At 61.5% G+C, this 14,861-nt stretch overlaps 1 protein-coding gene across 2 annotated transcripts; it reads right to left on the reverse strand.

Moving 5' to 3' along the window:
- Window positions 1–1,860: 1,860 nt before the first annotated feature.
- Window positions 1,861–9,323, reverse strand: LOC124969249 (4-galactosyl-N-acetylglucosaminide 3-alpha-L-fucosyltransferase FUT5-like). Of its 2 annotated transcripts, none has more exons than XM_047532112.1 (2): window positions 9,303–9,323; window positions 1,861–3,229 (listed from the first exon to the last, which is right to left on the reverse strand). In XM_047532112.1, exon 2 carries the CDS (start codon window positions 3,219–3,221, stop codon window positions 2,100–2,102), a length of 1,122 nt encoding a protein of 373 aa, XP_047388068.1. In that variant the 5' UTR covers window positions 3,222–3,229; window positions 9,303–9,323; the 3' UTR covers window positions 1,861–2,099. The 2 variants fall into 2 exon arrangements, with proteins under 2 accessions (XP_047388068.1, XP_047388067.1); XM_047532111.1 differs by lacking the exon at window positions 9,303–9,323 and adding an exon at window positions 4,082–4,161.
- Window positions 9,324–14,861: the final 5,538 nt, after the last annotated feature.

Consider the following 14,861-nt stretch of genomic DNA (forward strand, 5'->3'; position numbering starts at 1 on the left):
TTACCTCCCGGAGGGTATAGGTCTGGGGCAGACGCCAGCCCCATCCAGACCTAAGCCGGCGCCTGCTGGGGCAGAGCTGTGTCCCCAGGGACCTGGGTCTTGGGCCCATAAAAGCCTTGGATCTGCCTCGAAGGGGGATTTACGACAAGCCCCCGCGGAGGATGGAAAAAGCCCTGTGCGGTGTTTGGATTTGCCCGCGGCGTCACCTTGATGCTTGGCAGGCCCAGACAGCGCGGGGGTGTTGTGTTCCCAGAGTCGAGGAGGGGTCGGTGGGTCCCACGGTCTGGGGGAAAGGGGAGGGCGCTGGGGCCCAGGCTGCGGGGGTCCTCAGATGGGGAGTGGCTTCTGGAGGGTGCAGTGCCCCTTCCGGTCTCCCAAGGACACACGCCCCCGACAGGGAGCCCAGAGGCCCAGCCCCTCCTCTAGACTGGGCGCCTCCCCTCTTTCCCACACTTCAAAGCTCAGGACCACCTCTATCCCCGCATCCTTCCCAGACTCCATCCCTGGCACAAGGCTAGAGGACACCATCAGAAGCAGCACCCAGGGAGAGGCATCCAGCCCAACAGGAAGCCACCTCCCAGCTCCTGACTCTCCACACCCCCAGCTGCAGCTGGAGATACTCAAGGTAGCTATCAAGAGGACTTCCAGGGAGCCCTCAGAGCAGGGGTTGGCAGCCAGGCCCCAGCCTGTGGGTGGTCTGCTTGGAAGGCAGTTCCAGAGCCATGGCTGGCCGGGGTCCCCACCCACCCCCGCAGTCTTCTGACTCTGAGGTTTGGGGTGGTGGATTCCTGTTCTGTTTGGGCTGACTCAGCCCAGCCATGGCAGAGGGGCTGGAGTCCCCAGATGCTGCAGAAGCCAAGAGGTACTTGCTCAGAGCCTCAGTTTCCCCGTGTTGTCTGGTCCTGAAGGCCTGAGACTCAGAAGGAAGCTGTGAACGCTGGTTCCCGGGAGGATGGGCTTTGAGGCCCAGGTCCGGGTCCCCGAGGCTGCCCGCCCTGGTGAGCATACGTTTGTGCGTGCACACGCGACCCGCCCCAGGCACCAGCATCCTAACCGCGGGTTGCTGGTGCCACCACCAGGGAACTGGAAACTAAACAGAGCTGCCCACAGGCCCAGCACTGGGTTCTCGGCAGCGGCCACCACACAGGCGCTCGTGCGGCAGGGAGCAGGCCACGGCCACCCAGGGACTCTGCAGACAGGCCCACACGCAGATCCCATCTGCCCCCAGAAGGCTGCTCAGGGGGGCACAGCTGGGTCAGCGCTGGTCGCAAGGGCGCACAGGGCCGCGCAGAGCCCGCCACACCCTCCCGGATCCCGCCCGGCACGTTGGTGTGGGAGCCTCACACACCCAGGGACCCTTACTATGGCACGCTCAGACCCCTGCTCAGAACACACCAGGACAGAATCACCCGGGGCCAGGGTCAGGACGCTTTCACTGTAGTCCTACTGAGCGCGTGTCTGTCAAGCACACGCTCCGGCCCGGGCAGCGCCCTCCCGCCTCCACTGTGCGCGGGCACCTCTGCCCGCACCCCGCGGGCCAGCCTCCCCACCAGACGGCTTGAGCTCAGGGGACAGTGGGAGGTTTGCCGCACCTTCAACCACCCTGTGCCCAGATCCGGCTGGAGCCATCCCGGCTGTGGGAGCCCTCTTGGGACTGCAGGGTGATTGGAGTATTTCTGGCCTTGGGACAGTCCCTCCACCCCCAGATGTGACAATCAAAAATAACTCTGGACACCGCCAGGTGTCACCTAGTGGGGACAGAACCATCCTAGAGTGAGCCGCTGTTCTAGAACAAGGAGGGGACACATCAACTTCCTTGCATCGTTACTGCCTGGAAAACAGTGACAACTGCATGCCCCACAGGCAGTACCATCACCAAAGGGCAGGACCCGGGGTCAGTGTGGGCAAGGTTCCTGGCAGCCCGGGTCACCACAGGCCAGGCTGCTAGCCGGTAGCGTCCAGTGGGGCAAGGCTTCTGGTCGCAGGTCCCCAGCCAGCCAAGGCCCTAGCAGGTGCGGCCCCTGGAGCCTGGGTTCGGGCCTGCAGAGATGCCCAGGGGCCACGGTCCAGGCCCCGCTGCAGCTCGGTGGCGGGCCGGCTCAGGTGAACCAAGAGGCGATGCTGGGCACCGTCTGGTACCTGGAGTCCTGCTGCAGGCGCCAACAGGCCTTGCAGAAAGCCTGGGCCCAGCTGCCCAAGCGCAGCTGCAGGCTCTCCCGCCAGCGGAAGTAGCCCAGGTAGCGCGTGTGGTCGCGGTCCAGCTCCCGCAGGTGGCGCGCCAGGCCGGCGGGGCCCGGGAAGTCCTCCACGTGGATGAAGGCGTCGGGAGGCAGGAAGCGCTCGTAGTTGCGCCGGTCCGGGCCCAGCACCACCGGCACGGCGCCGGCCCGCAGGGCGTTGCGCCACAGCTTCTCGGTGATGTAGTCGCGGTGCACCGAGTTCTCGAAGGCCAGGTAGAACTTGTACTGCGCCAGGCGCCGCGCCAGGGCCTCGGCGGGCAGCGGCTGGTGCGCCCTGCCGTACACGTGCACCGGGAGGTGCGCGCGCAGCTGCTGGTAGTAGCGCACCCTGGCCGAGTCCGCCCTCCAGTTGGACACCACCCAGGCCACCAGCTCCGTCTTGGCCGAGAGGTTGAGCCCCGCGCGCTCGGGCGGGCCCTGCCGCGGCTCCAGCCAGCCGTAGGGCGTGAAGACGTCGGAGTCGCTGCGGTAGGACATGGTGAGGTTGAAGAGCCCGTCCAGGGCCCGTAGCTGCTTGCAGTTGCTGGGCGACTCCATGCTGAACCACACCCAGCGCTGGCCCGGCGGCCGCGGGGAGGGCGGCAGCTGCGCGCGAGGCGAGAGGCTGACCTCCCGGTGGTGCACGATGACCGCGTCCGCCCAGGGGTACTCGTTGCGGTTGGTGGTCAGCCGGCAATCGGCCATTGACGGCCGCAGCTCGGAGCAACGGGACAGAGGCACAGGGGTGTGGAAGGGCCACGTCCACAGGAGGATCCGGAGGGACCCGTCAGCCCCGGGGCTCCGGGCGGTGGCTGGCTCTGCTGACCCATTGGGAGTGCCGGGGACAGGTTCCCTGCTGCGGTCCCCTGCCCTGGGAGGCCTGCTGGGGTTGTCTTGTGACACTCGCAGGTAGCAGAAGAAACACAGGGCCAACAGCAGCTGGAGCAGCAGCCCCCAGAGGAGGTGGCGCCTGGGACGCAGCAGCTGCTGGATGGCATCCATGCCGGGGGCTGGGGAGAGAGGGGAGGGGAGACTGTCACTGAGGACAGGGACCCTGCGGAGGGGCACACAAGATTACCAGGGATCATGGTGGTGGCCCCTGATGGACACAGCCACCGCTCCTGTTTCGCAGATGACCAAACTGACCAAACGGCTCTCTGGGATTCGGACCGAGGAAACCTGGCCTTGGGCCACTTCTTTCTAGCCACTGTACTTAGGCAGGGGTCCCAGGGAAGCTGGCATAGGTCCCGAGGGCTCTCAGGTCCCACCTGGACCCCCCTCTTTCCCAGACCTTTCGCCAGTCTGGAGAGAAGAAAGTGTCCCTTATGCATATTTCCAGGTGCTCCGGAATCGAGGCCTGGACCCGGGTTCTGCCTGGGAGGGGCATAGTGAATGAGGCTCTGAAGGTTCTGTAAGAGTCGCCAGGCACAGTAGGAGTTGGGGCAAGGGTGCTGCTGGCCCAGCGAAGCCCCAGAGGCGGCCTGGGCAGTGGGGACAGCACGTCCCCCAGGCAGCTGAACCTCCCACCGGGTATCTCATGGTCTAACCAGTCTCCCTCCGTTCTCACTCCTTCCTGTCCCCTCAAAGTCCTCCCAGCCCCAAGACTCCAGCCTCTGGGGCAGAAATCAGGACCCCGGCCTGCGGCTCTTTGCCCTGGACAGCCCTGGAGCTGCCCATTCTACAGATGGGGAAACTGAGGCCTAGGGCGACACCGACGTGTCTTGCCAATGGGCTAGGAAGGGGCGGGTGATCCAGACCCACTCTGTGGGTTCCCCGCGCCCCTTCTCCCGCCCTGCGGCTGGAGCCCTAGTGCAGAGCCGGTGCCGCAGGACTCCCCGGCGGATGGAGACGCACCGCCATACCGTCCAGCGGGGGCGGGAGCCCCTGGACGCTGTGTCCGAGCAACGTTCAATGCTAAATTCAAAACCCGATATTCTTGTCTGTACATCAAAGCCGGTTTCAAAATAAAAACGAAAACCAAAAATGGCTCTCATCATTCGTGATTCGGGGAGAGGGAGACTCTGGGGGCCTTCGGAGCCAGTGGATGTGCAGAAGGGCAGCAGCCTCGTGGTCAGTGCGTCCTGAGTGTAAACTGCACGCCAGGTCCCAGACCTAGCATGACAGAGACGAAAAAGATCTCATTGGTTATTTTTATATTGAGTACACATGGAAATCATCCGTGTTTGGATCTATTCAAATAGGTATGTTTCTTTTTGCTTTCTTTCCTTTTATTTTATTTTATTTTTCCTTTCAAGATGGAGGTCTCCCTACATTGCCCAGGCTGGCCTCAAACTCCTGGCCTCAAGCAATCCTCCTTCCTCAGCCTCTTAAGCAGCTGTGTGCCTCTATGACTGGAAAAGCATATTAAAATGATTTGGGCTGGGCTGGGGCTCAGTGGTAGCGTGGGCGGCTAGCACATGTGAGGCCCTGGGTTCGATCCTCAGCATCACATAAAAATTTTAAAAATGGTACTGTGTCCACCTACAATTAAAAACTATATTTAAAAAAATAAATAAAAATAAAATAAAATGATTTTCACTGTCTTTTAAATTTTTTTTAAAAATGGCAGCTGGGCATGTTGATGCATGTCCAGAATCCCAGTAACTCAAGAGGCTGAGGCAGGAGGATGGCAAAGTCACCCTCAGCAACTTAGTGAGACCCTCTGCAGTTTAGCAAGAACCTGTCTCAAAAACAAAAAAAAGAAAAAAAAAAAAAAAAGCACTGGGGATGTCGTTCAGAGTAGAAGACCCTTGGGGTCACTCCCCAGCACCAAGAGCATTCTTTTTAAATGTGACTGCTATAAAAATATTAACTGCATCCACAGCTTCCTCTGTTTCTTTTGGACTCTGTTCATTGCTCTTTAGCTTCTAGGAAATGGAAGCCAGTAATCTCTGATCACAACTTGAAATGCACTGGTCTTCCTGCTAGTGGGAAACATCCAGATGGACATAGGCTACCAGCCCTTCAGGTTAAATTAGGGCCCTTCCTATAAGGAATACTATGCAGCTGTGAAAATGATCAACAGCACCACACAGGCCTAGACACAGCCACACAATGGACACAGGGTTCATGGAGGCTGACTCTCCAATAGCATAGGAAACTATTAAGAAACAGTGACCCAAACTAAGAGAGGGACCAGTTTTTGTGTGTGGTCATAGAGATTGAACCCAGAGGGCTGTTCTACAACTGAGTCACATCCCCGCCCTTTTTATTTTTTATCTTGAGACAGGTCTGGCTCAGTTGCCCAGGCGGGCCTTGAACTTGCTGACCTCTTGCCTCAGCCTCTCAAGCCTCTGTGATGACAGGTGTGGCCACTGGACCCCGCTGGAAGCACACCTTCACTTAGGAGCCTAGAAGCTCAAGCTTCAAGCACTGCGTGGTTAGAGTTCTCTGCCTGATACAAGACAGTTGCCAGAGACAGAGTTTGGTCCCCGGGCGCCCTGTCCAGCGTAGGAGCTGCTAGCCACGGGTGGCGCCCAGTATCTTGCGTGTGGCTAACGCAGTGGGGACCTGAAGTTTCAAGTGCTGTTCAGGCTATTCGCCGGGCGACACCCCAGCCCCTTAGCTGCTGTTCGGTTTTCGGTTTGAAGACTTTTGGGCCTGTAGTGGGGCAGCACCCAGCGCCAGGAGCACGTGGCAGAGTGAAACATTGACCTCGTGGCCAGGACACCAAAGAGGAAGATCCGGGGGTCCCGCAATCCCTTTGAGGACACGACCCGGTGACCTAGAGACCTCCCACCAGTCCACCTCCTCAGCTTCCAGCGCCTCTGGACAGCGCCACCTTGGGGACCAGTCCTTTGCCACTGGGGCTCTGGGGGACATTCCAGATCCAGAGAGCAGCAACTCGGCTCGTTTCGGCCTCGGTGGGAGGATGTCCTAGCATCCCAGCACTCCCTTCCGTCTGGCCGCTGTCTCCCCTGCCTCCGAGACACTCCTATCCGAAGGGCATTCACCATCTCTGAACTCTCTTTTAAGTTAAAAAAAAATGTTTTTTTGTACTGGGCATTGAACCCAGGCCACTCTCCCACTGAGCTAAGTCCCTGTCCTTTTTATTTTGCATTTTTAACTTTGAGACAGCGTCACACTAAGTTGCTGAGGCTGGCCTCAAACTTGTGATCCTCCTGCCTCAGCCTCCAGAGCTGCTGGGATGACAGGTGTGTGCCACTGAGCCCAACGACTTCCAAAATTCAAAATTTTTTTAAAAATAAAAATTTCCCCCATTCAACACAACTTTATTGTTTTGGTAAAAACCCATTTCACATGAGCCATTGGAACATCAGCATTCAAATGAGGTGTAAAATCCTCTCGGGTTGGTCCGACTGGTGTGAAAGAAGGAAGGGGAGGCTCTGCGGTAGCTTTCCGTGGCCTGGGCGCTGGAAAAGCCGCCTTGGTGTAGTAGGGAGAGTAAAGGGCGTTTTCCCAAGCCAGTGTCTTCTTATTCCTTTTAACACGGCTGCTAGAAAATTCTGAACTGCACTGGCCTAAGACAGTTGGATGGTTCCCCTGAAGTCTAGCCTTAAGCCAGGCGCAGGGGCCACCCTCACCAGGCGCAGGAGGCTGAGGCAGAAGGCGCAGGTTCAGGACCCGCCTGGGCACCCTGGGGACCCTGTCCCAAGATAAAATAGGAGGGGCTGGGGTGCAGGGCGCCGCTCCCGCCCATCCGCAGGGAAAAAGGGAAAAAAGAAAAAGAAGGAAGGGGGGCGGGGACAGGGACTTGCACACCGTGTCCCCGGCGGCACGCTCACAGGACAGGTGGCCAGCACCCGCGGCCCCCACGGTGACTGGACGTGGCGCGGCCCCTGCCCGCAACGAGGACTCGGCCACAGGGCACGCCGCGCAGGACGGACGCGGGCACCAAGCTGCGGGAAGCCACCAGACGCAGAGGTCACTGCAGGGGCCGCCTGCCTGGCCGGCCTGGAGCTGGTGTCCAGGCAGGCGGGCGGCGCCGCGGCTCGGCTACGTTTCTACCTGGGGTCCGGTCGGGTCTTGCGATGGCCAGGCTGGCCGCGCAGGGCGCTCAGAGGCCACGTGGCAGGTCACCAGCCCCGGCCTGACCACTGTGCTCACCCGCGGCGGAGGGGAGGGCGTGGGTCCTGGGTGCGCCGCCGGGCTTGTTTTGTGGGTGGGGAGGGGACTCTGCGTCCTGCGGCGTCGGAGCTTCTCCGCCTGATGTCCTGCCTCCCGTCCCGCCTCCCCTGGGCGCTGAGCACCGGGCTCACTGCGGCAGCCCTGAGGCCACCTGCCCTCTTCCTCCCCGATGGTCCTCGGCAGGTCTCTTGATCCCAAGAGCAAAGCGCTGGCCCCAAGCTCGGGGGGACAGGCCAGGCACGACCCTCGGCTCTGCCCCTCGCTCGCTCTCTCCTCCTCCCTCCTTCCTCCCTCCTTCCTTCCCTCCTCCCTCCTTCCTCCCTCCTTCCTCCCTCCTTCCTTCCCTCCTCCCTCCTTCCTCCCTCCTTCCTCCCTCCTCCCTCCTTCCTCCCTCCTTCCTCCCTCCTCCCTCCTTCCTCCCTCCTCCCTCCTTCCTCCCTCCTTCCTCCCTCCTTCCTACCTCCTTCCTTCCCTCCTCCCTCCTTCCTCCCTCCTCCCTCCTTCCTTCCCTCCTCCCTCCTTCCTCCCTCCTCCCTCCTTCCTCCCTCCTTTTCCCTCCTTCCTTCCCTCCCTCCTCCCTTTCTCCTCCCTTCCCTCCCCCCTCCCTCCCCCTCCTTCCTTCCTTCCTTCCTTCTTCCTCCCTTCCCTCCCCCTCCTCCCTTCCTCCTTCTTTCCTTCTTTCCTTCCTTCTTCCTTCCTCCTCTCTTCCTTCCCCCTCCTTCCTTCTTCCTCCCTTCCTCTTCCCTTCCCTCCCCCCTCCTTCCTTCTTCCCTTCCTTCTTCCTCCCTTCTCTCCCCCTCCTCCCTTCCCTCCCTCCTCCCTTCCTCCTTCCTTCCTCCTCCCTCCCTCCTTCCTTCTTCCTTCCTCCCCCCTCCTTCCTTCTTCCTTCCTCCCTCCTCCCTTCCTCCTCCCTTCCCTCCCCCCTCCTTCCTTCCTCCTCTCTCCCTCCTTCCTTCTTCCTTCCTCCCTCCCTCCTCCCTTCCTCTTCCCTTCCCTGCCCCCTCCTTCCTTCTCTCCTTCCTTCCCTTCTCTCTTCCCTTCACAGCCGTCGTCCATGCCTTTCCCCTGGGGGAGCCGCCGTCTGGAGACTGTCGGGCTGGGCTTCCCACCCTCCGACCTCACACTGCAGGAGGAACCCTGGCGGGCGGCTTGTGGAGGGGCTGGGCTGCCTTCTTCGCTCCTGGCTTCACCCGGGAAGGAGAGTCAAAGGCGAGCCCCAGCAGGCGGCCCTCCCGCCTGGGCTTCAGCGCAGGGCGAACACACAGAATGAAATTGCCATGGATACGGTCACCTCCTAGGGGACCAGGAAGGCTTGAGGACGGCAGGTTGAGGGAGGCAGTAAATAGAGGCCAGGGCTGAGACCCACCCAAGTTCACGCCAAGATATTTTTCCCAGAAAAAGATTGGAAAATAGTACTTTGCAAGATACCAGAAAAAACACATCCAAAATTAAGAGAAAGAGCTGCCTCCTGAGGCCTCCCTCCCACGGGGCAGGGCAGAGAGCGAGGAGGGGAGAGGGGCGAGGCCAGGAGGCTGCGGAGGTCAAGGGCCGTGGGGCTGCGAACCCAGAACCAGCCAGGGAGCGAGGCCGAGGCCAGTGGCGGAGTCCCCCACACCCTGCTCCCCCTGGGTCCCCAGGTCCCTAGAGAGGCCAGGGGCTGTGGCTGCAGGTGTCCCCCGCTGCAGGCCCCTCCCCCACGGAGCTGCACAGGGCGAGGGACTGGGACCAGAGGCCCCGGGAGGGCTGAGGACAGGGAGGCCCGGAGGCGCGCACAGCTTCCCGGGACACTGAATCCAGACTGGACAGAGGCAGGGGGACGTGCACCTGAGCCAACCCTGGCTAAAGTGCCAGGAGACCCAGGCGCTGCCCCAGGCCAGCATCAACCAGTCTTGTCTGACCAGTGCCGCTGGACTGGAGCGGCGGCCGGCGCGGTGGCAGGGTCCAGCTCGCCCTGCCCTAGGTCGGGCTGTGGTTTGGGGCACACAACTGACTCACCCAGAAAATGACGAGGCTGACCCAAATCACTGGCCTCCCTCCAGGGGTGACCTCGTGGAGTGGCAGGGGCTCCTCGGAGGCTGGGGCCAGTGGCAGGGGAGCAGGGCTTCCCGCCACCTCCGCCTCACCAGACCCTGTCCCCTCACACTCCGCATCAGCAAAGGGCTGGGAACATCGGAGCCACTGGAGGAAACTGGGGAAGCTGGACTGTGGCCAGCCGGAGGTCAGGTGGCTGAGGCCACACAGCGCGGAGCCCCACCCAGCCGGGTCAGCAGGAGCGTTCACTTGGCACAGGGTGACAGGGAGCAAGGGAGGCCTCGCACCAAGAGGGGGAGCTGGCTCTCAGGCAGAGCAGCGGCAGGGGACCTGGTCTGCACAGGGGCGTGGCCGAGGCCCAGGTCTGGCCACCCGTGGGACTGGAAACCAATCCAGACCACTACAGACGTTCCGGAAAGCTGCCCAAGCGTCCTGGCATGGGTGAGGAACGTTCTGGAAGCCTGGTTTTGAGAGAAGGTGATCTTCATGTTAATGTCATCCTGGGTACAGAGCCCACGCAGTTCACGGTCCAGCTGACCGATATTGCCATTTCCCAGCTCTGGAATTCGTTTCCGGGAGGCCGCTGCAGGCTGCCCGGGTCCTATCCCCTCTTTCCAGGCGACGCCAGGCCAGAGTCCTCAGGGCGGAATGGCTGGTCGGGAGGATGGGGTCCTGGGCAGGGTATTTACAGAAGAGGGGGCTGTCCACTCAGTCCTCGGTGATTGGCTTAGGACTGGCTTCCTGAATACCACTCTGGGCTGCGGTCTTGGTGCCCGTGTCCGAGGCCTCTGGTCAGGTTTGAGGGGCAGCTTCGATGCTCCCTTCAGCCAGCCACCTGCTCACGGGAACCCTGACCCTGCGGGGGCGTCCCTGCTCCCAGGCAGCGGCGCCTCGGGTCAGAGACGGGAGCAGGGAGCCGAGGTCAGACATCCGGTCACGTCTCTAGGATCCGGAGTCCTGGACGCGGGTCTCCGTGGAAGGCCGAGGGCTCTGCCGACTGCACACTCGTGGTCCAGGACCTTCGGGCCTGTGTCTGCAGGTGTGTCAGGTTCCGAGAAAGGAAGTCCGGTGACCGTTTTCAGAATGTAGTATCCCACTTCAGTCCAGACGTCGGATCCAGTGGTAGCCATTCTACCTAGCCTTCCCTTGGCCGCGGGCGCTGAGATCCGCAGTCCCGTGGGTGGCGCGGGAGCACCTCCTTCCACGGCGGGCCGGCCCCAGGTACACCTGCGCGCCAGGTTCTGCAGAGGTGAGGTCTGCCTTGCCCGCCCGCTTCCGTTTGACGTATTGCGGCCCCTCAGTCACACGGGACTCCTTAGTCACCTAGGGGGAGTGGGGACCCCCCTTCTTAGAGGAGACGGACCTGCTGCCTTGGTGCGGTGGCCTTGGAGTGGGGCTGGGGAGGAAATGCATCCGTAAGGCTGGCAGTGGACCCCAAATGGGGGGGATCAGCAGCATGGGGAGAGGGCCCAGGCAAGCACCTCGGCAGGCAGGAGACTCCGCGCGTGGGCCAAGGTGGTGAAGCTGGCCTTCCAGCTGTCCAGGGCAATCCCGGAGGAGGAAGTGGCTGGCACCTGGACAGGTCTCCTGGGAGAAAATCCCATAGTTAGGGAGAGGGCAGACGGGGCGAAGGGCAGGGGCGGCAAGGGTGTAGCTGGCCGTCCAGTCCTCACGGCTGGGCGTGGTTGTCCAGTGCCGCCGTGTTCTGTCCTCGGCCTCCGAATGGGGAAGGAGGGTGGAGGGCCTGAGGCGGAGAGGTCCCACTGGGCCGCCGGGGTTAGAGGCTGCAGAGGGCTCTGTGGGTTGAGAGCAGAGCTGAACCCGGGAAACGCGTGGCCATCGGTCAACCTCGCACCTCGACAGCCGATGGCGTAGCCAGGATCGCTGAATGGGGTCCCTACCATTGGGGAGACAGGGGGTCTGTGGCCTCCTGAGGAGAGACGAGGACTTGGTCTCCTATTTGAGGAGGTGGAGCCGGGGGCCGGACAAGGGTCTGGGCCGGGAGGAGTCTGCGTGACCCCATAGGAACGCCGGATGTGGTTTAGGAGAGGAACGGATATGTGAGCAGGAGGAGGGGAAGGAAGGGTGACCTGCTTCAGCTCGAGAGGGGGGACGTTGGCAGGTTTCTCTGGAAGCGAGCGAAGACGCAGAGAGCGAGGGGCAGGAGTGTAGCCCGGTCAAGGTGAAGTTCTAGAGAGCTGGGTTAAGACATCTCTAAGAGTCTGGGTTGTTGGATCTACTTTACCCAATGACCTTGGGTGAAAGGGAATGTGGAAGTGCCAAGGGACCCCAAGGGCCTTGGCGAGTTGTTGGGAAACTCGGGAGACGAATTCAGACCCATTATCTGCCCGGGAGGAGGGAGGCCTCCAAAGCCAGGAGAGATCTCCTGCAGGATGAAGGGAGAGGCGGGTGGTGCCCTTTAGTCGGAGGTGGGACGGCTTCAGCCCACCCGGGAGGGTGCCTCCGTGACCAGAAGGCCAAGTCATGTGGCCAGTCCACCCTGGATGGCGCCACGGGCCTGGTGAGTCGGAAAAGTGGGTCCGACGGCTGTGGGGTTGGGTCGCGGGCAGACTCCCCCTGTGGGGGGAGACCCTCAGAAGTGGGACGTCAGAGGAGGAGAGTTGCAGATGGTCTCGCGAATCGTGAGAGCGAGGAAAGGTCGGGCGGAGTAGACGGAGGAGGCGGGATGGCGGAGGCCATGGTGGGGGCTGGCGTGGACGGCAGGCCGCCCTTCTAGCCTCCTCATCTGCGCTGCTGCCTGAAGGGATGACCCATCGGTCTGTCTGCGGGCTGGACACTTACGCGGCCTGCGGTTGCTGGGAGGCGAAGAGCCTCAGGGAGGGTCGGGGTGCAGCTGGGGGTGGAGATGGAGGCGCTTTTGTGGTAAGAAGGCCCCTCTCTCCGAACAGCGGCCCGGGCGAGGATGTGGAGAGCGAGTTTGGAGTCGGCGTAGATGGCGAGGGGCTCCCCCTTTGCGAGCAGGAACGCGGGGTGGGCGGTTCGTTCAGCCTGTTGCTTGGCGGTGTTGTTAGCAGCGGCCCCGACTCCACAACCTGTCCCGGGGAGACGGTGGCATGTCCAGCCCGTTGGATCCCTTCATGGAGAAGGTCTGCCATCAGGGAACCACATGGAAGCAGGGTCGTGAGGGCCCCTCCTGGACCTCGGAGGGGCAGGGAGCCACTCCTCCAGGTCTCCCGGCAGCCATGGGTCGCTGAAGCCTGCAGGTCGGCAGGCGGGGCCAGAGGGTGGCTGGATGGAAAGGAGGACTGTCTTAAGGGAAGAGTCCTCAGTAAGGGCAAGGCTAGCCCCCGACAGGCGGCGGAGCGTGCAGAGCCTCGTGAGGAAGGAGCTCGGCAGAAGAGGGAGAGCACGTCCGTGGGAGCCCACAGGAAAGGGTTTTGGTCCCTGGGTTAAGACAAATGTGCGGCCAATGCCCTAAGACATGCCTGGCCTCTGACGGTGGGGTCTAGCCTTTTTGATAGGCAGGCCACTGGGCCAAGGGGGGTCCCAACATGTGCCCTAAGACCCCCAGAGCGAGCCCACTTTCCTCAGAGACAAACAGGTAGAAGGGCTGGAGATGTCAGGGAGGCGGCGGGCGGGGCTTGAAGAAGGGCTTTCCTAGGGTCTGGAGAGGGGCTTCCGCCGGGTGGAGAGCGCAGTGGACGTGCCCTTTGAAGCCTCATACAAGGGGCCGCCAGATGGAAAAATCTGGGATCCGGGATCGTGGCTATCCTGCTGGCCCTAGACAGGAAAGGACTGCTTCCGTGGTGGCTGGAGTGGGCGTGTCCTGCAGCAATGCGTTTCTTACAGTGATGGCCTCAAATCCAGCCGGGAGGCTGGCTCAAGTAAATAACCCGAGGCTGCGAAAGCTGCGCCTTTGCTGGAGAGACCCTGTGACCTCCGTCAGCCAGAAAGTTTAGAAGCTTAACCGTGTCCCCTTGGGAGTCATCGAGAGAGGGACTACGTAGAAGAAGCTCATCAACACACTGTAGGAGAGAGGAGGAGACGAAAGTAAGAGAGGCGAGATCACGAGACGGTGTTTGGCCAAATGGGTGAGGGGTCCCGAAATCCCTGTGGGAGGACTGTCCAGGTCAACTGAGAAGAAACTCGAGGGAGAGGGTCCGTCCAGGTGAAGGCAAAGAGATCCTGCGAGTCAGGATGAAGCGGGACCGTGAAAAAGGCGTCCTTCAAGTCCAAACAGAGCAGCAGGTGGAGGAGGGGCCGGAGGAGAGCAAGGCACAGGGACTGGGCGCCATGGGGAGGTGGGGACACTGCCCAGCTGATGACGCGGAGGTCTCGCACCAAACGTAGGATCCATCAGGCTTCTAACAGCCGGGACGGGAGTGTCGGGGGGAGTTGGGGGCGCAGGAAGCCTTTCTGCCTTAAATCCTGGATGGCCGGTCGAAGCCCTACGAGGCTCCTTTGGGAAGGGGATGTGGGTCCTTCAGGTCAGTGAGTTCAGGTGAGCTGTGGCTACAGAGGGCGTGTGGGCGTCCCAGACCTCGGGGTCCACAGGGAGGAGGAAGGGGACGTGAAGACTCAGGCTGGGTGTATGCACCTGCAAGGTCGTGAGGAGAGGAACTGCAGCGGAGTCTCGGTGAGAAGCAAATAGAGGCCCCCAATTTAGTCACAATGTCCCTTCCCAGGAGGGAAAAGGGACACACGGGAATTACCAGAAAGGAGTGAGAGAAGCCGACTTGTCGACGTGGTAACTTACTGGAGGGGTTTGCGGGGGGTATGGTTTCCCTCTACCCTGACAACAGAGGATCTGGCAGGGGAAGTGGGTCCCCCAAACAGCCCTGAGAAGGTGGCTCCCGTGTCGGTAAGGAAGGGAGCTGCCTGCCTGCCACCGTAGGGGTCACCCGGGGCTCCTGAGCGGAGATGGTCGTCGGGCGTAGAAGTCCCGGGGCCCCTGAGTCGTCCACTGCCAATCCCAGTAAGTCCCTGCGGGAGGGGGCGAGGGTGACCTGGCTCGTCTCTGAGCACCAGGGCGATCCACTGCCCAATGTCCCGGTTGGTGGCATTTTGGACAAGGACCTGGGGGTTGCCAGGGGTTGGGGCAGGCTCGTGCCCAGTGGCCCTCTTTTCTGCACTTGAGGCAGGGGCCTGGGGGTCTTCTGGGAGCGAGGGTGTCCCTAGCAGTGGCCAGCTGGCAGTCTCGCTGGCTGAACGCTTTGGCCGGCATTAGGTATTTTAGGTTTTGGTTTTTCCTTCCCTTCTGTTACACACCCTGAATGCCACCACTAGAACCTCTGGCTGTGGGGTAAGGGGCCCCCTGTCCAACCACCTCAGTCTAGCCTTTATGTCCAGGTAACCTCGGAGAAAATCATACGTCATGAGTAGCTGCCGTCCGTCCCTCCGGGGTTTCAGGGTCCTGGTGAGTGTACCTGAGCTTGGCCTCTGTGAGGCGACTCAGAAGCGCCTGGGTTTTCAGTTCTGTCCTGTGTTACTTCCTGAAGTTCATCAGAACGGTTTAACGGTGGCCTTTCGGAGACCTGCCAGGACGCGGGTTTGGAGCTGGTC

The sequence above is a fragment of the Sciurus carolinensis genome, chromosome 17, assembly GCF_902686445.1.
Source record: "Sciurus carolinensis chromosome 17, mSciCar1.2, whole genome shotgun sequence".
NCBI lineage: Eukaryota > Metazoa > Chordata > Mammalia > Rodentia > Sciuridae > Sciurus > Sciurus carolinensis.

Coding starts and splice junctions, on each gene's coding strand:
- LOC124969249 (XM_047532112.1), bottom strand. CDS start 3,221: ATGGATGCCATCCAGCAGCTGCTGCGTCCCAGGCGCCACCTCCTCTGG.